Below are 27,688 nucleotides of genomic sequence, written 5' to 3'. Positions count from 1 at the left end.
AGGATGTCACTGCTGCACTAGAGGTGGAAACCTAATTGGGGTTGTGGGGAAGATTATAAGAATATAGGAGATTCAATGACTTTGCACAGGAAAAAAAGGTTATTTACATTGTACAGCAATATTTTAAGGCAGAGGAGTAACATGTCTTCAAGAAGGGGGTTACAGTGGCAGCTGTAAAATTGAGGAGCTAGTATCTGAGTGAAGGAAGCCATTACATGCATACAGAACAAGAAGCAATGTAATATTAATTATTAAGTTGTATAATGATTACTTCTTTAACTTGTGAGTTATTTTCATTTTTCATCTAAATTTGTAATAAAATTATTTTTAAACCTAAGGATGATATGCTGAATAACACTACCAAACGACCCGTGGATGCCAGGACAAGTTCCGTTAGTTTGGAAGCCTCATTTATCTACCATACATCCCATAGTTCAATGTCAGTTGCCTCTGAAAGAACAATAAGAACTGCTTCAGGAGAACAAACCTTAGAAGAAACTCCTTCTCTTACACTGACCAAAATGGACAAGGAAAAGATTCACAGCAATATCTCTCCAGTCCTAAGCAGGTCTCCCACCAGAGTAGATGCTCCAGATTCTACACCAAGCATCATAAAAGTGAAAGATGGTCAAGCTAATCCATCCAGAGCATCCATGGTAAAAAAATCCTTAAAAGAAATCCCAAAGAAAGATCCAAGACTAACCACGGAGACCTGTGTAAGTTGTTTTTTCCTGATTTAAAAATCATTTAGTTTTATTCCTTGATGTCTGAATTGATTCACAATGGGAATTTTAATGAAATAAATAGTGTATCCTTTTGAATATTTTGTGCTAGTGCATGCTGGGAAATAGGAAATGCTTTTAGCATCTTATATAAGCAGCAAGCTAACAGGATATTTTCATACCATCAATCTGGCTCATTTTTGAACTCAGTCGGTGGGAATAAAATAATAATGCCTAAATACTTTGTCATATTCTTTCCACAAAATCTGCAGCCTGAATTTTTGTATGGACTAACAGAGGCCCTCCATCTTCATGAAAACAGCACTGGGGGTCTGATTTGAAAGTCTCACCCAGAACTAAATACTAATTTATTTTCTTTGTTGTTTTCCTATTTTCAAAATCAATTTAAATTTAAAAGGAAGCTGATAGACTTTAAGGTTTATTATAGAAAAAGTCCTTTGGAATATCAATTTATTTTTAGAATTTAATACTTGTTTATAATATTCTTGGTTTTTAAAAGTTATTTTACTCAGTCAATTCAAATGGTCTTTACTGTAATTAATTGCAAATTGCTGTTACTGACCTTTTGATGAACTTGACTTCCAACGATGCACAGCTGTGAATCATAGATCCATCATAACCTAATACCATATGTAATTGTGACATTACATTTGGTTATTTTTATGAATGCTTGTGAGAAAAATCAAATAAGATCTATAAAAAGTCAATTCAAAAATGGTAGTAATAAAGAATTAGTGAAACCCTCAAATATTGTTCGTGAATTCGATATTGAAGGTAGTTGAGATTTTTTTTTAGATTAGACTTACAGTGTGGAAACAGGCCCTTCGGCCCAACAAGTCCACACCGACCCGCCGAAGCGCAACCCACCCATACCCCTACATATTACCCCTTACCTAACACTACGGGCAATTTAGCTTGGCCAATTCACCTGACCCGCACATCTTTGGACTGTGGGAGGAAACCGGAGCACCCGGAGGAAACCCACGCAGACACGGGGAGAACGTGCAAACTCCACACAGTCAGTCGCCTGAGTCGGGAATTGAACCCGGGTCTACAGGCGCTGTGAGGCAGCAGTGCTAACCACTATGCCACCGTGCCACCCACAATGCCACCGTGCCACCCACAATGCCACCGTGCCACCCACAATGCCACCGTGCCACCCACTGAAGACAGTAGCGAGAAAGTCAATGTATGCCCATTGGACAAATTGCTAAAATGTCATCAACAGGAAAATGTTAGCTTTCATGGCAGATGTAGGGAGGCATTCTGTTTTCTAAAGATGAAATATAAGGACAATGCAGTGATCTCAGTCTCAATCTATCATTTAAAAGCAACTTCCCCACTTGTGTTAAACATCATTTGAAATCCAACGGGTGTAGGAACTACATTGGCACATTCAAAGTAAACAGGTCAAATTGAGTCTTTACTCATGAATTTGAGGGAAGAGTAAGCTGAACTTACTAACTGCTCTGCAATGTTTCTATATTGTGTTTATCAGAATAAAATGGCAGAAGCAAGGTGAAAAGATTAATGCATAACATCTGTGTGTTATTGCATATCTCCATCTCTAAATCTATCTGTTTTGACTATTGATCTGGCACTTGCCCCTTGCGTTTATTTCTCTCAGTAATGAAATACAAATGAAAAATATGAGCCAAAAGTTTAGAGTAGTCAAGCAACTATAAACTTTCCAAAATATTTGCAATTAGTGTTTTATTATATTGGATTATAAATGAACTGTTTAAGGAACATATTTGTAACTGTCTTCGATAATTATTTCTGTTGGGCGAGGCATGAAAATTAAATGCAAATTACAATTCTAATTGGTTTATGAACAATTTGTCTCGGTAAAGAGCAGAAATTTAATTTCTGAGCCATAGGTAACAGAAAAAGTGAACACTAAGATATACTATCTCAAGTACCAAGAAACTCTAGCAATAATTATGGTGTGACTTCAATTTTAATTGCTGTAAATAAACCAGACTCTCTATTCTTTATGAAAAATCATTGTAATATTATTAGTGTTGCGAGTTTTTTTATTATAGCAAATTCTTGGATGCATCTCAACATAACTAAGGAGGATAAGAGAAAATAAAGACATTTTGAATTCACTGAATAGGAAGAGAGAAGAGATGTAAAAAACAAACATGAATTAAAACTAAAAATAAGCTTTTTTAAGTTCAACATTTATTTGTTTGATCATTGGAATTTGGCAAGTAAATTCATTTCCACAGATCAGAATCTTTTCTACATTAATGAAAGATTATTGCACTTGATATGAAAAGCATTGCATGGGAAGGGTCTCTTCATGGCTTAACTGTTAATCCTAAAAAGAAAACATGCATTTCGTATGGGAGCTTCCCCTGACTTCGAGACTAGCCAAAGTGTTTTTCACCAATTAAGTGCTTTTAGAATTGCAGGAAATGTGGAAGCCCAACAAGCCCCTACAAGAAGCAATATACCACTGACCAAACACTTGTTTTTCTGATGTAATTTGAGGAACAAATATTGATCAGAACTCAAGGATAAATTCATTGCTCTTCTTCAAGAAAATGCCATGGAATGTTTACGTTTTATAGTTGGTTCTGCTATAACACATGTTTTTTCAACGCAAATTGGCTATAATGCGAATGAAGAATTTAGACCATTATTTGTAGACTGAACTTTCCCTACATGTATTGGCTACAGTGCAATTCCGGTTCCATTGCTTTAAATGGTGATGCTATTACATGATTTTCTTATAATGCAGAATCACATGGGAACAGAACTATCGCATTATATCAAAACATTCTGTACTTTAGAAAGCAGATAGGACATTGACATATCCAATAGTGTAGCTCTTCAGTATTGAAGGTTGGCCTGAATGTTGTGCTCAATCCTTTACTCCACCATCCACAATCCCCTTGCACCTCTCCACCCTCTGTACCTGCCCTTTGGGAGGATTCTCCCACAATTCATTCACAACAGTATTATCAAATACTAATTGTCTAGCCTTTGACCCTTTATTTACCATGATATTTCTACAGCTAGCAACTCTTTTTTTATAGATATTTTTATTAGAAATTTAACATTTTTACAAGTTTACAAAAATAAACAAAATTCTCAAGTACAAACATTGATATACAATTAAATCTTAAATGAATAATAAACCAAAATTTAACAAAAGAAAATACTGAGAAAGAAAAAAAAACAAAACTCAACTAACTACTAATCTAACCTTCAACTAACCAGAGTGTATATTTAAGTCTCTTACATTATTCAAATAAGAGAAAGAAAAAAAAAATGGATAACACAGAAATTGGGTAGTGAGATACATGTTCGGAATGTGTTAACATCAAATGTAACAAAACCCGTATTCGCACAGGATTCCTCTCCCAAGGGGCCCTGGACCAGCCAGGTTCGCAATCTCAATTAAATAAAAGCCCTTGTTAGGAAAGCCAAAATATCATATGTATTCATATAATTCAAGAAAGGCTGCCATATTTTATGAAATAATTCGGTCTTTTGGTGCACCATATTAGTAAGGGAGTCAAGGGGAATACATTCCATAATTAATCTGTGCCAGTTTGAAAGTCCAGGGGGACCCTCAGCGTTTTCCTTGCACAGAAAGAGAGAATAGAAAATAGTCTCTTCACATGCATATCCAGGGAGGGTAAGTTCGAAAAGCCCAAAAGGAGAGATACAGGGTCCACTTTAATTTCCATTCCTAAAATTTCTGTCAGGGTACTCGCTACTTTAGTCCAATATCTACGGATCTTATGACAATGTACAAGAGTGCCCACCTCTATTTTACATTTGGAGATGCTCATGCCTTAAATTTTGCCAATTGATCTGGTGCTATATGGGCCCTATGAAGTATCTTCAGCTGGATAGCTTGAGTTCTGTTACAGATGGTGATTCTTCTGGCATTTTCCCAAATATCATTCCACGTTTCCATAGGAATTTCTAATCCCAAATCCTGATCCCATGTTTGATGCAGATTGTCCATATCTCCCGATACTTCATCATGTAGTAAATGATAAATAGTACTGACGGAAGATACCCCCATCGGTCATAGTACTCTACATTTTCTATCTGATTTATAAAGACTATCTAATAACGTAGTCTTCTTCTGTATATAATCTCGAATTTGGAAGTATCGAAAGAGGTCTCCATTAGGTAATCCGAATTTCTGACGCAGCTGTTCAAAAGACATCAGGACCCCATCTTTAAATAGATCCCCTAGACATGAGATGCCCCTGGATCTCCAGAGTTTAAAAGTGACATCTGTAAACCCCGGTTGGAATCCCCATGCTCCCACTATCGGCGCACAGGGGGATGTTTTATGTGAGTTGCCCTCATTTTGCCGCATTATATTCCAAGCTTTAATTGTGTTTAGTATTGTAGGGTTTTTACAGTGATTCGTAATGATATCCTCTTGTCTGAAAATAAGAGGTTAATAAGTGGGCATTTTACTTAAGAAGCCTCGATGTCCAGCCAGATTGATTGCGGATCAGACAAGACTCAATCAGCTATGTAACTTAATAGGGAACTTAACTGATATTTCCTAAAATCTGGAAAGTCCAATCATCCCCTTGCCTGTGGAAGCTGTAGCTTCTTGTGCTTAATGAGGGGCTGTGTATGATTCCAGATAAAGGAACCCAGCCAGCCATATGATTTACGTAGTGCCAGCCTCGGCAGCATCACCAGAAGCATTCAAATGGGGTATAGGAGACGGGGCAGGACATTCATTTTAATTAGTGCTATTCCACCTAGCCAGGAAATTAGAAGGTCTCCCCATCACTGGAGGTCCTGCCTTATCCTTTCCAGTAGGTGCACAAAGTTAGCCTTGTATAACTGACCAAATACTGGGGTAATAAAAATGCCAAAATATAAGAAACCCTCCAGGGACCACCGAAAAGGAAAGTGGGATCCGTCCACTAAGTGGGGTATCATAGCAAGGCCACCCATTGGCATAGCCTCCGATTTTGAGAAATTAATTTTATAGCCTGAGAATGCGCTAAATGTATTAATAACTTGGATTAAGCGAGGTACGAACATCAGAGGATTACTGAGGAATAGAAGAACATCATCTGCATAAAGGGTAATTTTATGTTTACCTGTACCAATCCTCGGGGCCGTTATATTAGGATCAGCCCGTATAACTTTTGCTAGTGGTTCAATTATTAGCATAAATAACAATGGCGAGAGAGGACATCCCTGGCGGCAGCCCCTATCCACACTGAATTTCTCCGAACCTAATCCATTGGTAACCACAACCGCTTTGCGATCACTATACAATGTTGAGACCCATTTGGTAAAAGCCTTTCCAACGCCAAACCTTTCCAATGTGTAAAACAAATATGACCATTCAACCCTATCGAATGCCTTTTCCGCGTCTAATCAGACTACACTCCTGGTATCTTTCCCTAATGGCAGGCTTGAATCATATTCAAAACCCTTCTAATATTATTGGATGATCTACGGCCCTTAATAAACCCCGTCTGATCCTCCTTTATGATATGTGGCAATACCCTTTCCAGTCTCAATGCTAACGTTTTAGAAAGGATTTTAAAATCTACATTTCGCAAGGATATTGGTCTGTATGTCGCACAATCTTCTGGGTCCTTTCCTTTTTTAAGGCTAAGAGAGATATTTGCCTCTTTCAGCGAAGGCGGGAGACAGCCCTGAGTGTATGCATAGTTATACATGTCCATAAGTGGACCAGCCAATATTCCTGTAAATTCTTTATAGAATTCAGCTTGAAAGCCATCTGTGCCATGTCCTTACCGCTCTGAAGTTGCCTGATTGTGTCAAGTATTTCTTGGACTGTTAGGGGAGCATTTAAGATCAATACCTGTTCCAGAGTTAGGTCCGGAAAGGTCAAATTTTTAAAAACTGATTACATCCTCCTAGTCCTGTCTTCACAATCCTGCAATTTATATAAATCAGAATAAAATTTTCTAAAGATTGCATTAATCCTTTTATGATCATGAGTCAAAATACCCGTACTTTCCTTGATAGATGTGATAGCTTGAGGGGCCTTTTTTTCCTTTGCAAGAAATGCTAAGTATCTACCCGGTTTGTCGCCAAATTCATATAACTTTGTTTTGCAAATAATATTTCCCTCTTAGCCATTTGGTAAGCGTGGTGTTTAGAGCTGTCCTAAGGGCCGTAATCCATTGCAATTGATAATAGAAGGTCTATCAGCTTATGCTGTTTCAGCTGCTTTTAAGCGAGCTTTGAGCAGATGCTGTTGTTCTCCCTTTAATTTTTTCTGGATCGCTGAGTAGGAGATGATCAAACCTCGCGTATAAGCTTTGATGGTCTCCCACATCATTGATGGGTTGCTAGCCATACCTAAATTAATTTTTTAAAATGTTTTAAATTCTTGAGAGAAGTACTTTACAAATTTACTATCTTTCATCAGGAAGGGGTCCACACGCCAATGCCGAGGAGATGTCGCATTGTTCCTCGCCTTGATTTCCATATATACAGCAGCGTGGTCGAAAATTGCTATTCTACCTATTTTATAGGATGATATGGAATTTTAAAAATCGAGCGGGCAAAAAACATATCAATTCTGATATGACATTTATGTGGATTGGAGTAAAAAGAAAAATCTCTGCCCTGTGGATGAAGACATCTCCATACATCTACTAATCCTAATTCTTTGTTCAGATCCACCAATTGTCTAGATCTGGGAGATACTCTTGGGAATCCTATCTATTTCTGGATCCATAATACAATTAAAGTCTTCCCCTATAATTGTATGATGGGCACCAAGAGCCATCAATTTTGAGAAGGCTTCCATTATAACTTTAAAGGGGTGTGCCGGGGAGGCAGTACATATTTAAAATCCCATATTCCTCTCCATTTATAAGGGCTACAATCAGAATATATCGTCCAGATTCGTCTTTTATCTGATTTAGGATTTTGAAAGGGGAATTCTTCCGAATAAGAATAACAACTCCCCTACTTTTGAGCTAAAAGAAGAAAAAAAGGCCTGATCAAATCCACCATTTCACAATTTCAAGTGTTCTTTGTCCAACAGGTGTGTCTCCTGGAGGAGAGCTATATTAACCCTTTCTTTTTTGAGATTTGATAATATTTGCTTCCTTTTGACTGGCGAATTACTCCCCTTGACATTCCAGGTGCACCACTTAACCGACTGATCAACCATAATCTTCCAGGCAAATCCGAGACCCCTCAGGAGGGTAAACCCTATCCAGAACATCCCGAGCATAGAACATATAAAATTCACAAAAATAAAGGCTCTCTAATACACTCACAACAGTATAATAAAAAACTATTTCTAAATAATAAAAAAAAATAAAGCGTATTTAAATGGAGATTTTTTTCCCCCTTGTTCCCAGGGGGTGTCACTTCCTTTCCAAAGATCCATCGCTTCCTCTCCCAACCAGTGCCCCACCCTTGACCCAGGCGCTCCTCAATAGGATGAGGAAAATTCAAATATACTACAAAGGTAGAGTTAACAGTGAGCACCCTATCCCGCCCCCACCCCCACCCACACCAACACCTGGATATATTTGGTAATGTTAATACCATGTATAAACATATATAACTATAAAATTACAACCTCAACAAATAATAATTAAATGTAATAATACAAAATAACAAGGGAAAACAACCCCGCTCCTAGAGACAGAGGTAAAATAGAATAAGGTAACCATGTCCCCCCACCAACATTAGCTAAACCCCCCCCCCGGCTCTTTATATATTTATATAGATAGAATAATAAAAAAAACTCAAGGAGGGGGGAGAAAATCATTAAATAGAGAACAAATAAATAAATCCCTCTCCCCACCCCCCCAAGATAATATTAAACAGTAAGTTAAAAAAAGAAAAGGGGGGGATATAAACTGGAGTGGGGGGAAGGCAAACCAACATCTATTATCTCTTAGAATCTATCTAAGAGAGTCCAAAAATTCCTTAGCCTTTTCCGGCAATCCGAAGTTATACACGGATCCTTCATAGTTAAAGCGTAGCGTCACTGGGTAACGTAAGGAGTACTGAATATTTAAGTCCCTTAAACACTTCTTCGCCTCATTGAATGCCTTCCTTTTTCAGACTAGAGCTGAGGAAAAGTCCTGGAAAAACATGATGTTGGATCCTTTATAGATCATAGCTTGGGGGTCTTTTCCAAAATTTCTAGAGGCTTCTAGGAGTATCTGCCTCCTTATAGCTCTGCAGCCGGAACAGGACTGGGCGGGGGTGCTGGTTTGAGCCGGGCCCGTGTATTGCGACCTGGTGGGCCCATTCCACCCTTACCTGGCCTGATCCAGCCTCCAGATTTAAAAGCTGTGGCAGCCACTGTTCAAGAAACGCTGTAAGCTGGCCTTCCTCTTCCCGTTTGGGAAGGCCCAGCAAACGAATATTTTTTCTACGACCTCGATTATTGAGGTCATCAACATGATTCTCTAAGGTCCGGACTCGCTGTTCGAGAGTCCGGACCCGATCCACGGTCGATTGCGCTGTAGTCTCGGAGGTCGCGGCCTTTAGCTCCACCCCTCCGACTCGACGCTCGATTTCCTTAATGTCTCGGTCGTGCTTTTGCAGCGCGGCCGAGAGTGAGTCCCATCGACCTCGGGATTCTTCAATAAAAGTGTCGATCTTCGCATCCTGTTTGTAGATGATTTCCACGAGGCTCGCCACCGTAGGTAAGTCCCTCCGGGGCGGCTGCGGACGCCTCAGCTGAAGCTGAAGAGGGTGGGGGAGGGGTTCCTGCCTGCTGAGAGCTCTGGGCTCCCTTCCCTTTAGTCATTTTTACTGAAGATTAGATTGTTTAAATTTAATACTAAGAAACTAATTAAATTAAACAGCTATTTTAAATAATTTGGTGAATGTGTTGGGGGTGGGTGACCCACTTTACCCAAGTCTTGGGAGGAGCACTGTAGACTCAGACTTGCTGGGTCACTGCCATCTCCTAGCAATACTCTTAAGTGCACCTTCACCTTTCTCCTTGATTCCCTTGTACCTATTAAAAGTTCCACTCTGTCCTATGTTGGACAGTTTCCTTTTCATTGCCTGAAATCCCTTATATCCAATGAATTCAAATTATTTTACTCATGATGCATTTCTGCTGTAATAATTCAAAGAGAAATAGTTTACTGTTGTTTGACTACTCCAAATCTAGCTCAAAAAATAAACATCAGGTTCTACTGGGCATTACATTCTTCTGCCAAAATTGCTCCCTGCTTTAGAACAACCTTGGAGTGCAAAAATAACTGTTTGCTAACTAAACAAGTGATTTTATTCAGTGGAACTACAAGAGGAATTACTCATGCAACACACATACATACAGATTAGAAATAAAAGATAAATCCAAAATGGTAAAAGCAAAAGCAAAACTGATATACAAATCAGTGTTTGAATTGTTCGCAAAGAGGAGATCGTTGAACATTGTGACCATTGCAATGGACACCACAGACAGCATTGACAGTGGTAGTTGAACAGTCAATTTAACAGTCCTTTGTTGTGCAGAATAGTTTAAATTCTGTAGTTCTTTTGACCATGATTGATTTCCGGCACTCAAGGTGAGAGAAAGTTCTTTTGTGACATGTTTCCTTTTTAACTGGTTTGCAGCACTCAGAAGGAGAGAGAGCTGTATCTTCAACGTGGGATTACTAGGTGATAGTTCTTTGATTGTGACAGCCGCAGCATGCTAACACTTAAAACCCAGGCTGGCATACTTAAGATTGTTCAGTCACAGTTGTGCACACCAGCAGAGTTGAAACAGGCTTTTTAACCCCCGTCCTTGTATATTCTCCAAATGTCTGTGGTTTGGGACATTACCTGCATGAGGCGACTTGTTGTTGAGCTGAAGGACACCAAATTCTTATTAATCTTTGTAGTCAGAAGAGATCAGAGTTCAATCTGTTTCACTTGCCTCTTCCCCTCTTTGAAGGCTGTTGTTTCCAGTTCCCTTTGCATTCATAGGTGTGAAGTTCCATTGGTCTCTCCAGAAAGCCATTTATTTTATACCTATAGCCACTTTTGGCTGTATCAGCTCTATTTTAAAAAGAAAACACATCTTGGAGTTGCAAGTTAAAAATGTCCACAATAATTCATGTTCTGACACATGGTCATAACTTTATATATACAAAGATGACTGGGAGTTGAATTTAGTGAGCACATATTGATTTAGCTTCTTTTTATTTTGAACATTCTGATTCAGGCATTTTAGGGAAAGAGAAGAAATTGTCTGTGGTTAAGCCAAGTCAGTAAATGTAAATATACCTGTACTACTCTATAAGCAAAGCTCTGCTATCTCTGTTGGAGCCAGGCAAATAAGAGGCAAAAGTTGCAAAATTAAATTTCAAAGTAGTGTTCAAAATGAAAGTGACTTGTTCTGAATTCTTATTTGTATTCATAGTGAAATGTTAATATTTCCGGAGAATAGAATCTGTTCAGTTTAGAGTTTGTTAAATGCAATATTGGACTGGACTTTTATGGAATTGGGCCTTTAAAAATAGTACCAGAATCCAATTCAGGCTCCAATCCCAGTTGTCCAATATTCTTTGAAGCATGATAAAGGAGCTGAATGGGGCAGATTGTAAGACTATATCCTCCAATCCCAACCAGGCCTGTCCTTTTGCAGGAATAGGCATCCCCATACCTCAAAGTTTTCATGCAGTCAGGCCAGCTTTTCAAGGAACCCTGGTTTGTGGCATTTTAGGAAGAACTTCTTCACTCAAAGGGTTGTGAGTCTGGAATTCCCTGCCCAGTGAAGCAAATAAGGCTACCTCATTGAATGTTTTTAAGACAAAGTTAGATATATTTTTGAACTAAACGAATTAAAGGTGATGGTAAGTGGGCGGGTAAGTGGAGCTGAATCCACAAAAAGATCACCCAAGATATTATTGAATGACGGAGTGGGCTGGATGGGCCAGATGGCCCTCTTCTGCTCATATTTTTTATGCTTTTATGTTCTTCTGTCATGTACTACGATCTGGATGAGAGAACCTTTGATTGGTAAGTTCAAAAGGTAATGTGTGCTAACCTCTCCCCCATTCACAACTTCTGTTGTCCCTCATGTCCTACAAGCACCATTCACGTCTGTAACTCTTAATGCCTTCCATCGCGACATAATCTCTTTCACAATCACTGCACCCACCACCCTCTATGAGCACAATGTTGCCTAATACCCTACTTGCTAATCTATGTCTCTTCCATGCTCATTCACTATGTATATACTCAGCACTGAATCAACTGAATCTGACAATAAAAATGTTCTGTAAGAAAAAGAATTAAAATTATTCATGTATAACTTTATTTTTTTAAATTCATTTTTACTACAGCTCTACAAACATGTCAATCAACCAGAAATTTAAAGCATTGATAACAGAAACTGCAAGCATATGACACATAATGTAAGAACTAGGAGCAGGAATAGGGAATTCAGCCACAAGCTTGCTCTGTTATTCAATATGATCATGGCTAATCTCATTCCTATTTCAACTCCACTTTCCTGCTCACTTCTCATAACCTTCAATCTATTACTAATTAAAATACTGTGTATCTCCTCCTTAAATTTATTCTGTGTCTGAGCATTCACCACACTCTGGGATAGTGAATTCTACAGATTCATGACCATTTGAGTGATGTAATTTCTCCTCATCTTTGTTTTGAATCTGCTACCCCTTAGCCTGAATTGTGACCTCTCATTCTAGATCATTCCCTAAGAGGAAATATCCGCTCTGTGTCAACTTTGTCAAACCCCTTGAACATTGTATGTACCTCAATTAAATTTCTTTTCATCCTTCTAAATTCTGGCAAGTAAAGACCTAAACTGCTCAATCTCATGAATCATAAACAAGTCTTTCATCTCTGGAATTTCTGAAACCTCTTTATCTTGTTTGTAAGCATTGAATAATTGAGAAATAGATCTCAACAAAATAGCTGTTAAGCAGCGTTTTCCCTATGGTGCAGTTATTTCAATAGACTAATGGATATTTTGGTTGTCAACTAAGAATGTAGAATGACAAAGTGAAGTGGCAAGATCAATATGGTTGGTTATGAATATGATGGAAGAGACTAAAGCAGAACCAGAGGGCATTGGACTCATAGAGAGGGTAAATTGAGTTGAGTTTGACGTAACTGCAAATGGGAAATCACTTGGTGCAGGGTTGAGTGTAGAAAGTATTCTTGATAGCTCTGATAAACTTGTCATGGTAATAGGATAGGCAGTATGCAATGAAAATTTTTCAAGTAGGTAATTAAGACAGATCAGGTATTCAAAACCTGAAAGGTTGCTAGAGGAGTGAACTGTCAATCAAGGTAAAGATCCAGAGGTGTTTGAGCACTGTGTGTGGTGGGTGGTATAACCAAGCAGGGAATTTTAGGTAAAAGAAAAAGTGTCATCACCCATGAACTAAATTTCTGTCAAGGACAAGATAGCAGTCCAATCAACTACATCAAGGCCACAAATGGTGAAAAACTTATTTACAAGCACAAGTACTTTGCAGGGAGATGAGGGAGGGCAAGTTATTGTTGACCCACTGCAGAGTCCACAGTCTGCTGCAGAAGGAATGAGTGAAATGAGAAGATGTTACTTTGATTGACAGCCAACAGGAGGGCTGAATGAAAAAAGTTATAGGGCTGTAGCATGATGCAATTAGGTTTGAGGCTCATGAAATGGTGGAGACAAATGCATTGATGAAATCTTTGGAGAGAGCCAAGAGAAACAGAGAGATGCTGTGAGCTTGTCCAAAGAGAGTTGATTCTGGAATGGGGCAGGAAAATAAGGAGGTGGAAGAATAATGAAAGTTTAGGTAGGGATTTGAATATTATGGGGATTGTTTAACAAAGTGCTGCATAGGGAAAAATAGAAGGAAACTGATTAGTTAACATGAAAGTGAAGAGAGAATGATCCAAGAGCAATAAAGGAAAGGAAAGATAGAGATAAACTTCTTTGTGATTAGACAGAAAGTTGAGTCACACAGATATAATAAAGATTGGGATAGATATGAAGACTAGAGAGTAGCCAATAGAGAGGAGACTAAGTTACAGAGGTTAAACTGAGGAATGCAAGTGTCTTATAGACAGGACAAAGTTTATATTAAGCAATGATGAACCAAAACCCCAGATAAGAGATCGATATGAACGGTGAATGCATCCAGGAGCAGTTCAGTAGGCAAAGTATAACCCAAATCAACTATTTTGATCCAGGCATCTAAGAGAAGGGAGTGATGACCTTGGTGACCAGCATTGCACAATAAGGGATCCAGTAAAGCACCAGAAGGATTAATGTTTCAGTAAAAATGAACTCAGCATTTAGTGAATTTCAATAAATTCATTGAGGTAGGAAATGATTCTGAGTTCTGGAATTCTGTCTTTAAACTGTGTTTAAATTATCAGCAAAAGCTATATTATTGGTGTCGAAGTGTTTCAATCAAGCAATTGGCCAAGTTGCCTTATGGAAACCTTGCCCTCGTACCAGGGCCTGTATTGATACTGATCTATAAAAGGAATAAATTTTTTAACAATCCAAGATTTTGAATCCAGTGTGACCAATAATAGGCAGGTACAAGACTGATAGATGTCATTATAACCAAATTATTACGTGACCAGTCTGATACTGATATACTTAACGAATGCAATTTTGACAATGCTAAAGAGTCAATAGATTGTAGTGTGATCAGAAGCAAGAACGTATGAGACTGGTACATATTACTACTTTTGCCCATTGTTTTTTCTGTTCGTGATTCTCACTTGGGTAAACAAAAAAGTAGAATATAGCATCTTTTGTCATTTTTTTCATAAGAACTGGGAAGTGGATGGTGGAAATCTGAAACAAAAACAGAAATTGCTGGAGAAAATGGGAATTTGTTTTAAGTGTTTTCTTTCTAAGCCTGTTGACACAAGTTTAAAAACCTTTGGTTGCAATAGGTGATTCAAATGCTATTGAGCTAAGCTTGATCATATTGTTTTTCCAAATACATTAAGTGAAGCATTGTTCATTCACCTTGCAATAGACATGACACATCTTCTATTGAAAACTTGGTCCCAAATGTGGCCATGATCTAGCACCTTAAGCCTCATCTATTTATACCTTAAAATATATCTATGACAGAAGGACTATCAACTCCATACAACAGTATACCAGGACCAAGCATTGAAATTCAATGAAGTAAGTTAATTCCCTTTCAATCCATCATGCAAAATGCTTCATTTTCACACAAATTTCCAGGACCAGATTCTTAATTCTTTGCTCATTTAATATTGAAACAATAGAACATTTTAAAAGAATAACGTATATTATGCAGAATATTGTTGTCGTGTTAGGAATGAATTGTTGAATACAATAATATACATTTTTTTACATTTACACCATAATTGTGGTGACCAATTCCTTTAGAAACTTATTGTGTTCGTCAACATTCCTTGCAATAATTACATGCAGAACTGATAAATTTTTAAAATGTAATATTCAGCTGGTTTTCCCTTGGAAATTGCTTGGCTTGTGAAGGATATCATTCAGTAATTTTGTTTTTATTAATTCGTGAGTTAAGTGTGTCTTTGGCTAGGCCTATATCTTTTACCCAAAGAGCAGTTAAGAGTCACCACATTGCTGTGGGTCTGGAGTAATATGTATGCCAGGCAACTAAGGATGCCCAATTTCCTTTCCTAAAGGACATGAGTGAACCAGATGAGTTTTTTCTTACATTTGACAATACTTCATGGTTATCATTGAGCTCTTAATTCCAGATTCTTTAGTGAGCTTAAATTCCACCATCCGCCATGCTGGGATTCAACTCAGGTTCCCCAGAACTTATATGAGTTTTTGGATTAATAGTCTCTCAATAAGTCATTGCTTCCCCTTAGTTCCATTGCCTCCTTATTTAATCTTTGACTTTAATTTATAATTTTAAATTATACTTCATTGATTAATGCCAGAAAGATTTGTGGTAACTCTGTATTGGAATTTGGAATTGAAAACTGGCTACTTCTTGCAGTATCTTTGAAATATATCCTTATTTCAAATATCAAGATTTCCATGTTTCAACACATGCTGCAAGAATAACATTTAATGTTTAAGTCTGATTGTTGCCCTGTTGCCCTAGGAGTTTCTTTGTTTCCATACCAGGATGATGCCAAGATATACAGGCCATGGAGCAAGTGTTGGAAAATGGGATTGGAATCAGTAGATAGTTGTTTTGAACCTCACAGACTCAATGGCCCAAAAGGATTTTCCTTAGCTGTAAACCTCTATCACATTGTATAGATTCCACATGACATACATTAAAATATTTTCTTATGGAAGCCCCGTAAATGGGTAGACTCAAACAGATAATCGACTCAGCTCGTTCAGTCAGGTGTAACAGTGATTATATGCTGTGAATCTTGGAATGCAATAGGACATACTTGACATCACACTGCTCAAATATGTCAATGTGCTGAGTTGTACATTAACTTGCATTGATTTCAGTAGCAGTTAAGCTAAATGCAAAACCCAGATGTTTCATTTTTAAACAGTGCCTAATCAGTGCATTGTAATTGAAGTAAACATTGATAGAGTGAACTTACCACAAACATGTATTCTAAAGTTGGAAGGAGAAGCTCTTCCTGATGAATTTGTAATAGCAGTTCCGGAAAATTCCTCACCATAAAAGAGACGTATTATAAAATTAAAATTGAGAGAGTGCATTTCATGTAAAAACAATGGAAGCATACATTTAAAATCTGTATGGAAGTAATTTAAATGACATTGACTTATAATTTGCAATTGCTCCTGACAATAATGAAGATAATTGGCTTTATATTTGAGGAGGAACAGGTGGAGACATAAGGGTATGTTCAAAGAGAAGGATGTGGAAGCAACAAAGAATGTGTCAAAAACAGAGTGATCTAGATTGAGAATTTGCAGTGACTGAATGATTAACCTCTAATTTTAAAGTGGAAAAAGGGGGTACAGGAACTGCTCTAAAGTTGTGATGGAACAAATGGTGAGATGGTCAGAGAAGTCTAACAACATGGAATGGAGTGAGAAGATGAAGTTATGTCAAAGTTTTTATAGGTGGAGGTTGTCTTGAAGTTGAAAACTGAAAGTACAGCAGATGCTAGAAAGCAGAAACAAAAACAGAAATTGCTGGAAAATCTCAACAGGTCTGACAATGTTTCTCCTTGAGCAGAGAAGGCTGGGCAGAGATTTGATGAAGTACTTCAGATGCTACCAGACCTACTGAAATTTTCCAGCAATTTCTGATTTTGTATTGAAATTGGACTCCCAGCACAGGTACATAGAAAGATCAAGGGTGATATGAAAATGGAGCTTCGCACAGGTGACAATGAAGTCATACTCATATAGCATGGAAACAGACTGTTTAGTCCTACTAGCCCATGCTGACCATAATACTAAACTAAACTAGTCCCACCTACCTTGGCTTGGCCCATATCTCTCCAAAACCCTCATGCACTTATCCAAATGCCTTTTAAATATTGTAACTGTACCCGCATCCTTTGGAAGTTCATTCCACATGCAAACCACTTTCCGTGAGAAAAAGTTGCCCCTTATGCATTTTTAAAATCTTTCTCCTCTCACCTTAAAAATGCATTCACTAGTCTTTAAATCCCTCATCCTAGGAAAAAGATACATGCCATTCACCTTATCTATAACCCTCATGAGTTTGTAAACCTCTATAAGTTCACCCCTCAACCGCCTACACTCCAGTGAAAAAAATGTCCCAGCCTATCCAGCCTCTCTACTAACTCAAACCTTCCATTCCCAGCAACATCCTGGTAAATCTTACCTGAACTCTCTCCAGCTTAATAATATCCTTCTTATAACTTGGCATCCAGAACAGGACACAGTATTCCAGAAGAGGCTTAATCAACCTGTACAACCTCAATATGACGTCCCAACTCCTAAAGGTCTGAGAAATGAAGGCAAGTGTGCTATACACCTTCTTAACCACCCCACAGTTTTCTGAATAAATTTCTAGTTTGTGGATGATGAATGTAACAAATGGTGTGGGAGCAGAAACTTTTTTGGGATCAAGTGCTCCACAGATCATGACTAAGTTGTAATCAGAATTCTGATGGAGGCATAGCTGCCAACACATGCTGATAACAAGAGCTAGGAAACAGTTTTGTTTTTGTCAACATTAAATTAAAGGGATTTTTCTCATCCAAACTTTATTTCAGTCAGCTAGATACTGACTTCTGTTTAAATAAATGAAGGACAGTTAAAAATTGTCATAAAATACAATCATAAAATAGTTGGGAGGTCGAAAGAAGTTGGAAGGTTAAAAGAATAATTGGAAGTTCTAAAAATTAGTACTTACAAAAACAAATTTGTACTGGAACAAATTACAATGCCTATGAAAATATTTGAATTCAAATATGGCTGGAGATGATTACAGAACAATTGAGACCCTTAAAGAAGAAAAGGAAAAATGTAGTTGGCAAGGCTGACTATTTATCTAGACTTCAATGATTTCTCATTATACACATTTGAGTGGATACAATTCTGAATCATGTCCAGACTTACCTGTGAAACAAGATCTGTAGTTGAAAGGCTGCTGTGATGTGTGAGAGGCACTTTCTGCCAAATTTCAGTAGAAGACCATAAGATGTAGGAGCAGAAATAGGTTCATAGAGTTTGTTCTGCCATTCAATGAAATCATGGCTAATCTGAAAATCCTCAATTCTGCATACGTGTCTTTTCCCCATAACCCTTGATTCCCTTACTGATTAAAAATCTGTTTCACTTTGAATATACTTAATGACCCAGTCTCTATGGCATTCTGCAGTAAAGAATTCCACAGATTCACTATACTCTGAGAAAAAAAATCCCTCCTCAGTTCTGTTGTAAATGGGTGACCCTGTTATTCTGAGATTATGCCCTCCAGTCCTAGAATCTCCCATAATTTAAAATAATCTTTCCTCATCTACCCTGTCATGGCCTCTAGACCTAATCTGTTTCAATATGCCCTCTAGTTCTGGACACTCTCACCCCAGAGAAAAGACTTTGTCTATTTATCCAATCTATGCCCCTCATAATTTTGTAAATCTATGGAATGAGCTGCCAGAGGAAGTGGTGGAGGCTTGTACAATTGCAACATTTAAAAGGTGTTTGAATGGGTATATGAATAGGCAGAGTGTGGAGGGATATGGGCCAGGTGCTGGCAGGTGGGACTAGATTGGGCTGGATATCTGGTCAGCATGAACAGGTTGGACCGAAGCTTCTGTTTCCTTGCTGTACATCTCTATGACTCTATGACTCTAAGGTCTCCTCTCCTTCTAACCCCAATGAGCACAGGCCAACCTCCTGAACTTTTCCTTATAACAAAGTCCTTCCATACCTGCGGTCAGCCTTGTGTACCTTTTTTGGACTGTCTCCAATGCCTATGTGTCTTTTGTTAGATAAAGGACCCCAAAACCTTTCACAATAGTCCAGCAGTGGTCTAACTAGTAACTTACATAGTTTTAGCAAAGCCTCACTTTTTTTTACTCCATTCCCTTTGGAATAAAAGCCAACATTTTATTTGCCTTCTGTATTTCCTGTTGAACTTGTATGCCAGCTTTTTTGTGAATTTGGCATGAGGACTCCCAATCCCTCTGTGTTGTAGCTTTCTGCGGTCTCCCTGCAGACTCAAATATGGTAGTCGTATATTTTCTTAACTCATCTAAATTATTAAATATATATTGTAAATAATTATGGCTGTATCACTGATCCCTGTGGTACTCCACTAGTTACAGGTAGCCCTTCTAAAAATGTCTCCTTTACATCAACTCTCTATCTTCTATTGGTTAAGCAATCCCTTGTCAACATTAAACTACTACCTCCTATACCAAGGGCTCTTAACTTAAGTAACCTAACAGCCCTACTCATAAACTGAATCTGTTCAGATGAGGAGGAACGTGACGTGCACTTGAAAGTACTCAAGGATGCCCTAATAAGAATGGGGTGTAATACTCAATTCATTGACCACAACTCTGATGTGCCACAGCAAGAAACCATAATGATCTCCTCAGGAGACAGACACGAGCTGCAACAGACAGGGTACCCTTTGTTCAGTACTTCGCAGGAGCTGAAAAACTATGCTATGTTATTCACAGCCTGCAACACATTATCAATGAGGATGAATATCTCGTCAAGACCTTCTCCACGCCTCCACTTCTCATTTTTAAACAACTACCAAACCTCAAGCAGATCATTGTTCGCAATGAACTGTCTGGCTTTCAGGACACCATACAAACCTGTCATGGCAGGTGCTGCAAGACGTGTCAAGTATTGACGTGGATGCCATCATTAAATGTGGGGACGCCACCCACGATGTACACAGTGACCAATGGTGTCTATCTCATACGCTGCAGGCAACGCTGGCCTGAGGCATGGTATGTTCGTGAGACCAAACAGAGGCTACATTGGCACAACAATCACCAGCCAAAAATGTTCCCTCCATGTCAGAGAACACTTCAGTGGTCCGGGATTTTCGACCTTGGACCTTCCGGTGACCTTCAGGTGACAATCCTCCAAGGCTGAATTTGGGACAGACAACAACGCAAAGTGGCCGAGCAGAGGCTGATTGCCAAGTTTGGTACCCGTGGGATGGCCTCAACCGGGTCCTGGGGTTCATGTCACACTACAGGTGAGCCCACTGCACTACAGACTCACTCACTCACTCTCTCTCTCTCAAATCACACACACACACACACACACGCACACGCACACGCGCGCGCGCGCGCACACACACACACACACACACACACACACAAACACACTCTTACAGACTTATACCCCTTCACACTCACACACATATGCATACACGCGCTCTGGCACAGACGTTCACACCCTCCCACACACACACATACCCACATGCACACACATGTATAAGTTTGTGGGATGTATTTGTACTTGCAAAATTAGATTTTAGTTTGCTCAAAAAATGCATGAATCCATGTAAGATTCTGTAAATCCCTTTTTTTAGAAATAGAATCAGTCTGAACATTGATGCACAGACAGCCTCATATAGAGCACTCCACACTTTCAATGCATTATCTGAGCTGAAATGGCACATATTGTTAAATTTCACTTGAGAATGTAACTTTAAAAGAAATTTCTGGGATTTGCATATGAAAGAACTGAAACCAACATGGTCATTCTAAAAGATGAGAGACTTAACAACAAGCAGGTCTTTTTCAATATATAATTTCAGTTGCATCATACTGTAAACTTTTGCTATAAATTCTGTGCCTCATGATCTTATACTCCACCTGATGAAGGAGCAGCATTTTGAAAGCTAGTGCTTCCATATAAACCTGTTGGACTATAACCTGTTGTTGTGTGATTTTTACCTTTGTACACCATTAAACACCTTCTGAAAATCCTAAAGTATTATGTCTATTGCTTCCCCTTTATTTATCCTGCTTGTTGCCAACTCAGGCAATTCTGATAAATAATTTGTCAGGCATGATTTTCCTATCCTGAAGCCAAGCTGACTCTACTTGATCAAATTATGCATTTTTAAATGCTTTGCAATTACATCCTTTATATTTGACTCCTAACATTTTCCCAGTCACAGATGTGAAGCTAATTAACCTATGGTTACCAGATTTTTGTCTCCTTCCTTGTTACATTGGTTGACATCTTGCAGTTTACCAATCCTCCAAGATATTTTCAGTATTTAAAAATTTTTGGAAGATTAGTGACTCAGTCAACACTGCACTTGCATACCTCAGAAAAACATCAATATCAAAGCAGAATTGAGAAAGGGTTAAATGTCGTACCATAGGAGGAAATGGAAACAGAAAAGTAAATTGATATAAAGTGCTGCACTTTTCTTTTTCAACATGCCACAGTGATGTGAGATGCAGTTTTAAAATTACAATTTCCCACACCTCAAGACAAATTCCTGAATGCAGCCAAGGTATCAAGAAGAGAAGGCATGTTGAGACAGGAAGTCTCTCAACTCATGTTGAGGGGTAAGGAGAAAGAAGATACGTGGGCTCAATATATGAATCTAAACAATTTATTTTGATGCATTGATAAAGCAATACTAACAATTCCTGTATTCACTGTAAAGGGATTTGATACAGTGGATGTTCAGCAGTACTCAAAAGCAGAAAGATCTCAGCACATAATTACAGTCAGAGAGGATATTTTCGAAAAATGAATTTTTCTCATAACCAAAAGGAGAGACAATTTTTTTTGTAGGTTAATTTAGATGAGCTTCTCAGAGTTTATACCAAGAGATTCCAACTTTATTTTAGCTGATATTGCCTTTTTTTTGAAAGCTTACCTGAAAGAATCAGTCAACAAAAGGCTGTTTTTGAGGTCTGATCAGCAGCTACTGCTGATAGGCAGTGAAACGTTGGTATGTCAGTTATTGTTTGCACCTGAAGAGACAGGTTTATCAGTTGAGAATTCACAATGAGAAAATGTAAATTTAAATTCACCACCAATATGCTTCAGAATATAAATGCATGCATCTAGTGTTCGATTGATCTGAACTGTTTTTAAATATTTGGGAAAATGTATCAGAAAAAAATCTCACTGTGTGTGATGCATAGCACCACTAATAAGAAATATGTGAACAATGTTCTTGAATGAAGGATGAATGTATTCACAGGCTATGACAGCTACATTCTTTTGGTGATGAGTTGTGGTGAAGACAAGTAATATTGTAGCCATATGGTCATTACTATTGTTCCTCATTAGGAATATAACTGGTTGAACTATCAGCCAAAGGATATGAGTGAATCTGATGAAGCAAGAATGCTGGCTAGTTTACGACGGCAGCAACTTGAAGAAATGGAGGATGAAGGGAAGACAAACCATTTGAATGCTGTCCAGCTTGGTTACTGTGTCTATGGTGATGATAGCTTGAGTACGAGCAGTGATGACACAAGCGTCTGGAGTACCCAGCACACAGGACCAGTGAGTCTGGCCAAATGGCTTCATAAATTGCTTTAATATGCATTTATAATCAGTTCTGCGGTCTTGTCTGTTTTATGTATAAACAAGGGCAATGTTTGTGATTTGGGAAATCAAATTTTATGCAACAGAAGGTACTATTTATAAGCAATTAATACAAACATGGCAATGACCACTCCCTTCCATAAATCATGACTTGTTGTCCTTGAAATCTGTCACCACACCTCCAACCTTCATTTCTTTGTCAAAGAGATTGAATGGGCTGTCACCTCACAAATCCATGCCCATCCTTTCCTCTAACAAGATTATTACCCCAAAACACCTATGGGTGGAACTCAGAAATAAGAAGTGGATGGTCATCTTGATGGGGTTGTACTATAGGTTCCCAATAGTCAGTGGGAAACTGAGGAGCCAGTATGTAGAGACATCTCAGATACATGTAGGAATGATAGGGTTGTAATTGTAGAAGATTTTAACTTTCCAATCACAGACTGGGACTGTCATAGTGTTAAGGGTTTGGATAGTGCGGAATTTGTTAGAAGTGTTCAAGAAAATGTTCTTTATCTCTACATAGATGTACTACCTAGAGAAGGAGCATGACCAATTCACCTATGCTATCCCTAACTTCCCTCGCCAATCATGGTTGTTTCAAACTCCCTGTACCATACTTCTTTTTCCTCAGGATGAATGTCTGCTGTGTTTCCTGAATTACTCTCAGAAACTCCTGCTACTGCTGTTCTACTGTCTTTCCTGCTAGGCTCCTCTCCCAGTCAATTTTACCCAGCTCTCTCTCACGCCTCTGCAGTTGCCTTTATTGAGGTGTAATACCATTACCTCTGATTCTATCTTCTCCCTCTCAAATTGCAGACTAAGTTCAATCATGTTATGATCACAGTCTCCTAAGAGTTCCTTCATCTTAAACTGGTTTATTAAGTCCCTCTTATTGCACAACAGTTAATCCAGTATTGCCTGTTCCCTCGTGGGCTCCACCACAAGCTGCTCCAAAAAGCAAACTCATTTTCTTGCAGTCCACTATCAACCTGATTTTCCCAGTCCGCTTGCATATTGAAATCCCTCATGATCATTGTAACTTTGCCTTTCCTACACATCTTTTCTATCTCCTCGTGTATCTTGTGCCCCAGCTTCTGACTGCTGTTTGGAGGTCTGTACATAACTCCAAGTATTTTTTTTAACCTTTGTGCCTTCTTTAAAACCTCAATTGTAACAACACAGATCCTACACCATCTGACCCTTCTTTGTTTCTTACTATTGATTTAATTTCATTTCTTACTAAAAAGACAACCCCACCCGCCTCAGTCCACCTGCCTATCTTTTCGATAGGATGTATATCCTTGAATATTCACCTCCTAATCCTGATTCCCTTGTAGCCACAACTCCATGATGCCCACTGTGTCATACCTGCCAATTTCAGTCTGGGGTTCAGGTAAATAGTTCTTTAAAAGTTGTGTCACAGGTAGATAGGATGGTTAAGAAGGTGTTTAGCATGCTTGCCTTCATTGCTGAGACCATAGAGTAGAGGTGTTGGAACGTCATTTTCAGATTATACAGGATGTTGGTGAGGCCACTTTTGGAGTACTTGTGCAGTTCTGGTCCCCCAATATAGAAAGGATATTATTAGAGAGAGTTTAGAAAAGATTTCCCAGGTTGTTGCCGGGAATGGAGGGTTTGAGTTTTAGACAGAGGCTGGATAGTCTAGGACTTTTTTCACTGGAACATAGCAGGTTAAAGAGTAGCATTATAGAGGTTCATAAAATCATGAGGGGCATAGGCAAGATGAATAGCAAAGGTGTGGGAATTCAAAACTAGAGGGCATATGTTTAAGGTAAGAGGAAAAAATTTAAAAAGGACCTGAGAGGCAACATTTTCAAACAAAGGGTGGTTTGTATGTGGAATGAGCTGCCAGAGGAATGACATGTGCAGGTACAGTTACAATGTTTAAAATACATTTGGAAGGATACATGAATAAGAAAGGTTTAGAGAATTATGGGTCAGGCAGGCAAGTGGGACCAGTTTAGTTTGGGAAACTTGGTCGGCTTGAATAAATTGGACCAAAGGGTCTGTTTCTGTGCTATGTGACTCTTTGATTCTATGACTCTATAAGTGGCTCTATCAGTCACAAATAATATCAAACATGACTTTGAAGAAGATAAACTATTCCTCCTTATCCTTCTCAACCTATCTACAACGTGAACACAATTGACTCATCTGCCTTCCTTCAAAATCTCTCCACAATTATTGAGAGGGTGGAACTATATTTGCTATCCATTTTATTTTTAAATTTAATTTAAAATTGCATCTTTGTCTGTCTGTTTATAGCCAGAGAATCACCTGAAACAGACTCTCTTCCTGCTCCTTTATTTTTATCTTTGGTATCACCCAAGGATCTGAAATTACCCCCTTATTCTCATGTGTACATACTGCCTCTTGATAAACAGCATAGACAGCAGCAATAACAATATTTAGTGTCATTAACATAGTGAAACATCCCAAGCTGCTTCACAAAGAATGACATGAGAACATAAGGAGATATTAGGTCAGATGACCAGAAATCTAATCAAAGAGGTAGGTTTTAAAAGTGTTTCAAAAAAGCAAAGAGAGGTAGCAAGGTGAGTGCTTGGGTTAGAGCCAGAAGTAATTGAAGAGACAGCTTCTAGTGGTGCAACAATGGATACACTTAAATTGCATTTTATATAAAATGAAAAATTAATATGGTTTGGGTCTTTATCTAAATACAATGTTTGCAATTGTCCATTATGCAAAGATTGTATAAAATTGTACAAATCTGTGAATGATCAGCAGCAAATGATGTTAATCAACTCAGAATTTCCTGGATTGATATAAATCCAATGATATGGCAAAATCTATGTTTAATTTTATGCCACTCTTACCAAAATAATTGAAAATTTCTTGACAAATTCATGAGCATTTGCCAAATGATAAAATCTGCCAAATAAAAACAGAAACCAGCATTCATAGATTAGATTAGATTACTTACAGTGTGGAAACAGGCCCTTCGGCCCAACAAGTCCACACCGACCCGCCGAAGCGCAACCCACCCATACCCCTACATTTACACCTTACCTAACACTATGGGCAATTTAGAATAGCCAATTCATCTGACCCGCACATCTTTGGACTGTGGGAGGAAACCGGAGCACCCGGAGGAAACCCACGCAGACACGGGGAGAACGTGCAAACTCCACACAGTCAGTCGCCTGAGTCGGGAATTCATAATTAGTGCTCAAGAAAATTGCAGTATTTGACTTGTGCTTCATTTAAATCCCTAGTTGCTAAAAGTTTTTAAAAACTCATACTTTTAATGCAAACTGGAGATCAAGTAAGCTTAGTCTGGTTCTGTTACCTGATTGATATAAATTAGTTGGAATGATTGTTACCATCGCGAAAAGATTGGAGATTTTTAATCCTAGTAATGTCTGGTAACAATTTAATTATACACTCCAAGAAGTGTTTGAACCTATGGTGATCCACAATTGTCTACAGACTAAAGCTATCTACTGCCTTTGCTATACAGACAAAATGCAGAATCTGCCTTCTTCACAATTGACTAGACTGACTGTGCTTAATTAGGAATTGTTAAGCACAAGCTCTGTAAACAGCTGAATATATATTGTTCATGGATTTCAAAAAGACACAATCAATATAATTACATTCACTACTTGTCACACAGCAAAAACACAAAATAAATCACTTCCCTATTGTATAGTTCTTATCGAAATTTCAATAAACCTCCACACAATACTGAAGTTATCAGCATTAATTTTGTGCTGTGAGACAAATGACATAAAAAAGCCTCCCATTTTGTGACTTTACGATGCTTGATTTGTCTCTTCCCGGTCTCCAGGCTTTCACTTAGCAGGTCCTGCTGCTACAGACAGTTGCAGTGGGTTGAAACAGACTTCTTTCTTTGTTCAAATTACTTCCATCAGGACAGGGTGATTTTGAAACCTGGAGAACTGCCTATAATCTATTCTTTCCACTCGTTATTTCAGACAGTCAGTCTGAAGAGAAAGCAGACAACCTTTAAGAAGTATACTGTCATTTTGAGTAAGCTTACAAGGTCCATCATGCTGCAAAAGTGGGTGCATCCTCCTCTGCGTACCAAATCTGTCAGATTGAAATATGACCCAGGTGAAAATGCCCTCGCAATAATTATGACTTTGGATATGTATAATGAATAGCTGAATCAATACACCCATTTACCATATTACACAAAGTCAAGTCACTCACCTATTACATTGACTTGCAATTTTCTTCAGTAGTTACATTTCATGTTTATCCATCACCATTTATCTTTACACTCTTGTCTACAGCAAAATTGTTACTTCTGCCCATTGAGATGAATTCCATAGAATGGCCAGCAACTTTGGTCTTCTGAGTTCAGAGAAGTAGGGAATATGAGCCATGAATTAATTTAAGATAATGGTCACTGTTATGTTTTGTTGCTAATATTTTTGAAACATTTTGATTCAGCTGATGATAGACTAGCATGATTCAGTCTGATCAAATTTATTTAAATTTAGAAATGGTTCCAGCAGAAAAGAAAGCAAATCCATAGTTACAATATTTCTAAATGAGTTAACTTTAAAACTGATGCATTTATTTAGGAACTGAGTAAATTTATACCATCTTAGTAATTTCCTCTGGTTAATGGTGTACTCCCAATCAACTGAAGCCTTATCTGTGTAGTTGCTTGAAGCTTAACTTTTTTTTTGCTGCCTCAAGAGAAACTTATTTTTTCCTCTGTTAAGAACAGTTGATGGAATTGGAAAGATACTACTAACCGTGTAGTTTTGGCAGGAGTGAATGCTCATTTTTAATAACTACATAATGATATAGGAAAGTGACAAAAACAGAAGCTTCACTTCTTATCATATAAAAGGATAATCTTAAGGGAAATCAGTTTCTGCAAGTCTGGAGGTACTGTACTATGAAAGCAAGGCAAAATATTATTCCACGAATAAAAGAATCAATGAACAAAGAGGGTTTCATGGAGGACAGAACTAGTCCTTAGGTGACATTACAT

At 38.2% G+C, this 27,688-nt stretch overlaps 1 protein-coding gene across 1 annotated transcript in view; it reads left to right on the top strand.

Annotated features, from left to right (window-relative positions):
• Window positions 1–27,688, top strand: part of cfap20dc (CFAP20 domain containing) — a 400,449-nt gene that overhangs the window by 284,731 nt on the left and 88,030 nt on the right. Inside the window, exons 12-13 of the mRNA XM_060835856.1 lie at window positions 339–716; window positions 22,408–22,626. Coding sequence (XP_060691839.1) covers window positions 339–716; window positions 22,408–22,626 — 597 coding nt within the window. The remainder of the gene's footprint in view (window positions 1–338; window positions 717–22,407; window positions 22,627–27,688) is intronic.

The sequence above is a fragment of the Hemiscyllium ocellatum genome, chromosome 14, assembly GCF_020745735.1.
Source record: "Hemiscyllium ocellatum isolate sHemOce1 chromosome 14, sHemOce1.pat.X.cur, whole genome shotgun sequence".
Classification (NCBI taxonomy): domain Eukaryota; kingdom Metazoa; phylum Chordata; class Chondrichthyes; order Orectolobiformes; family Hemiscylliidae; genus Hemiscyllium; species Hemiscyllium ocellatum.
This window is presented reverse-complemented; position numbering and strand designations above follow the sequence as displayed.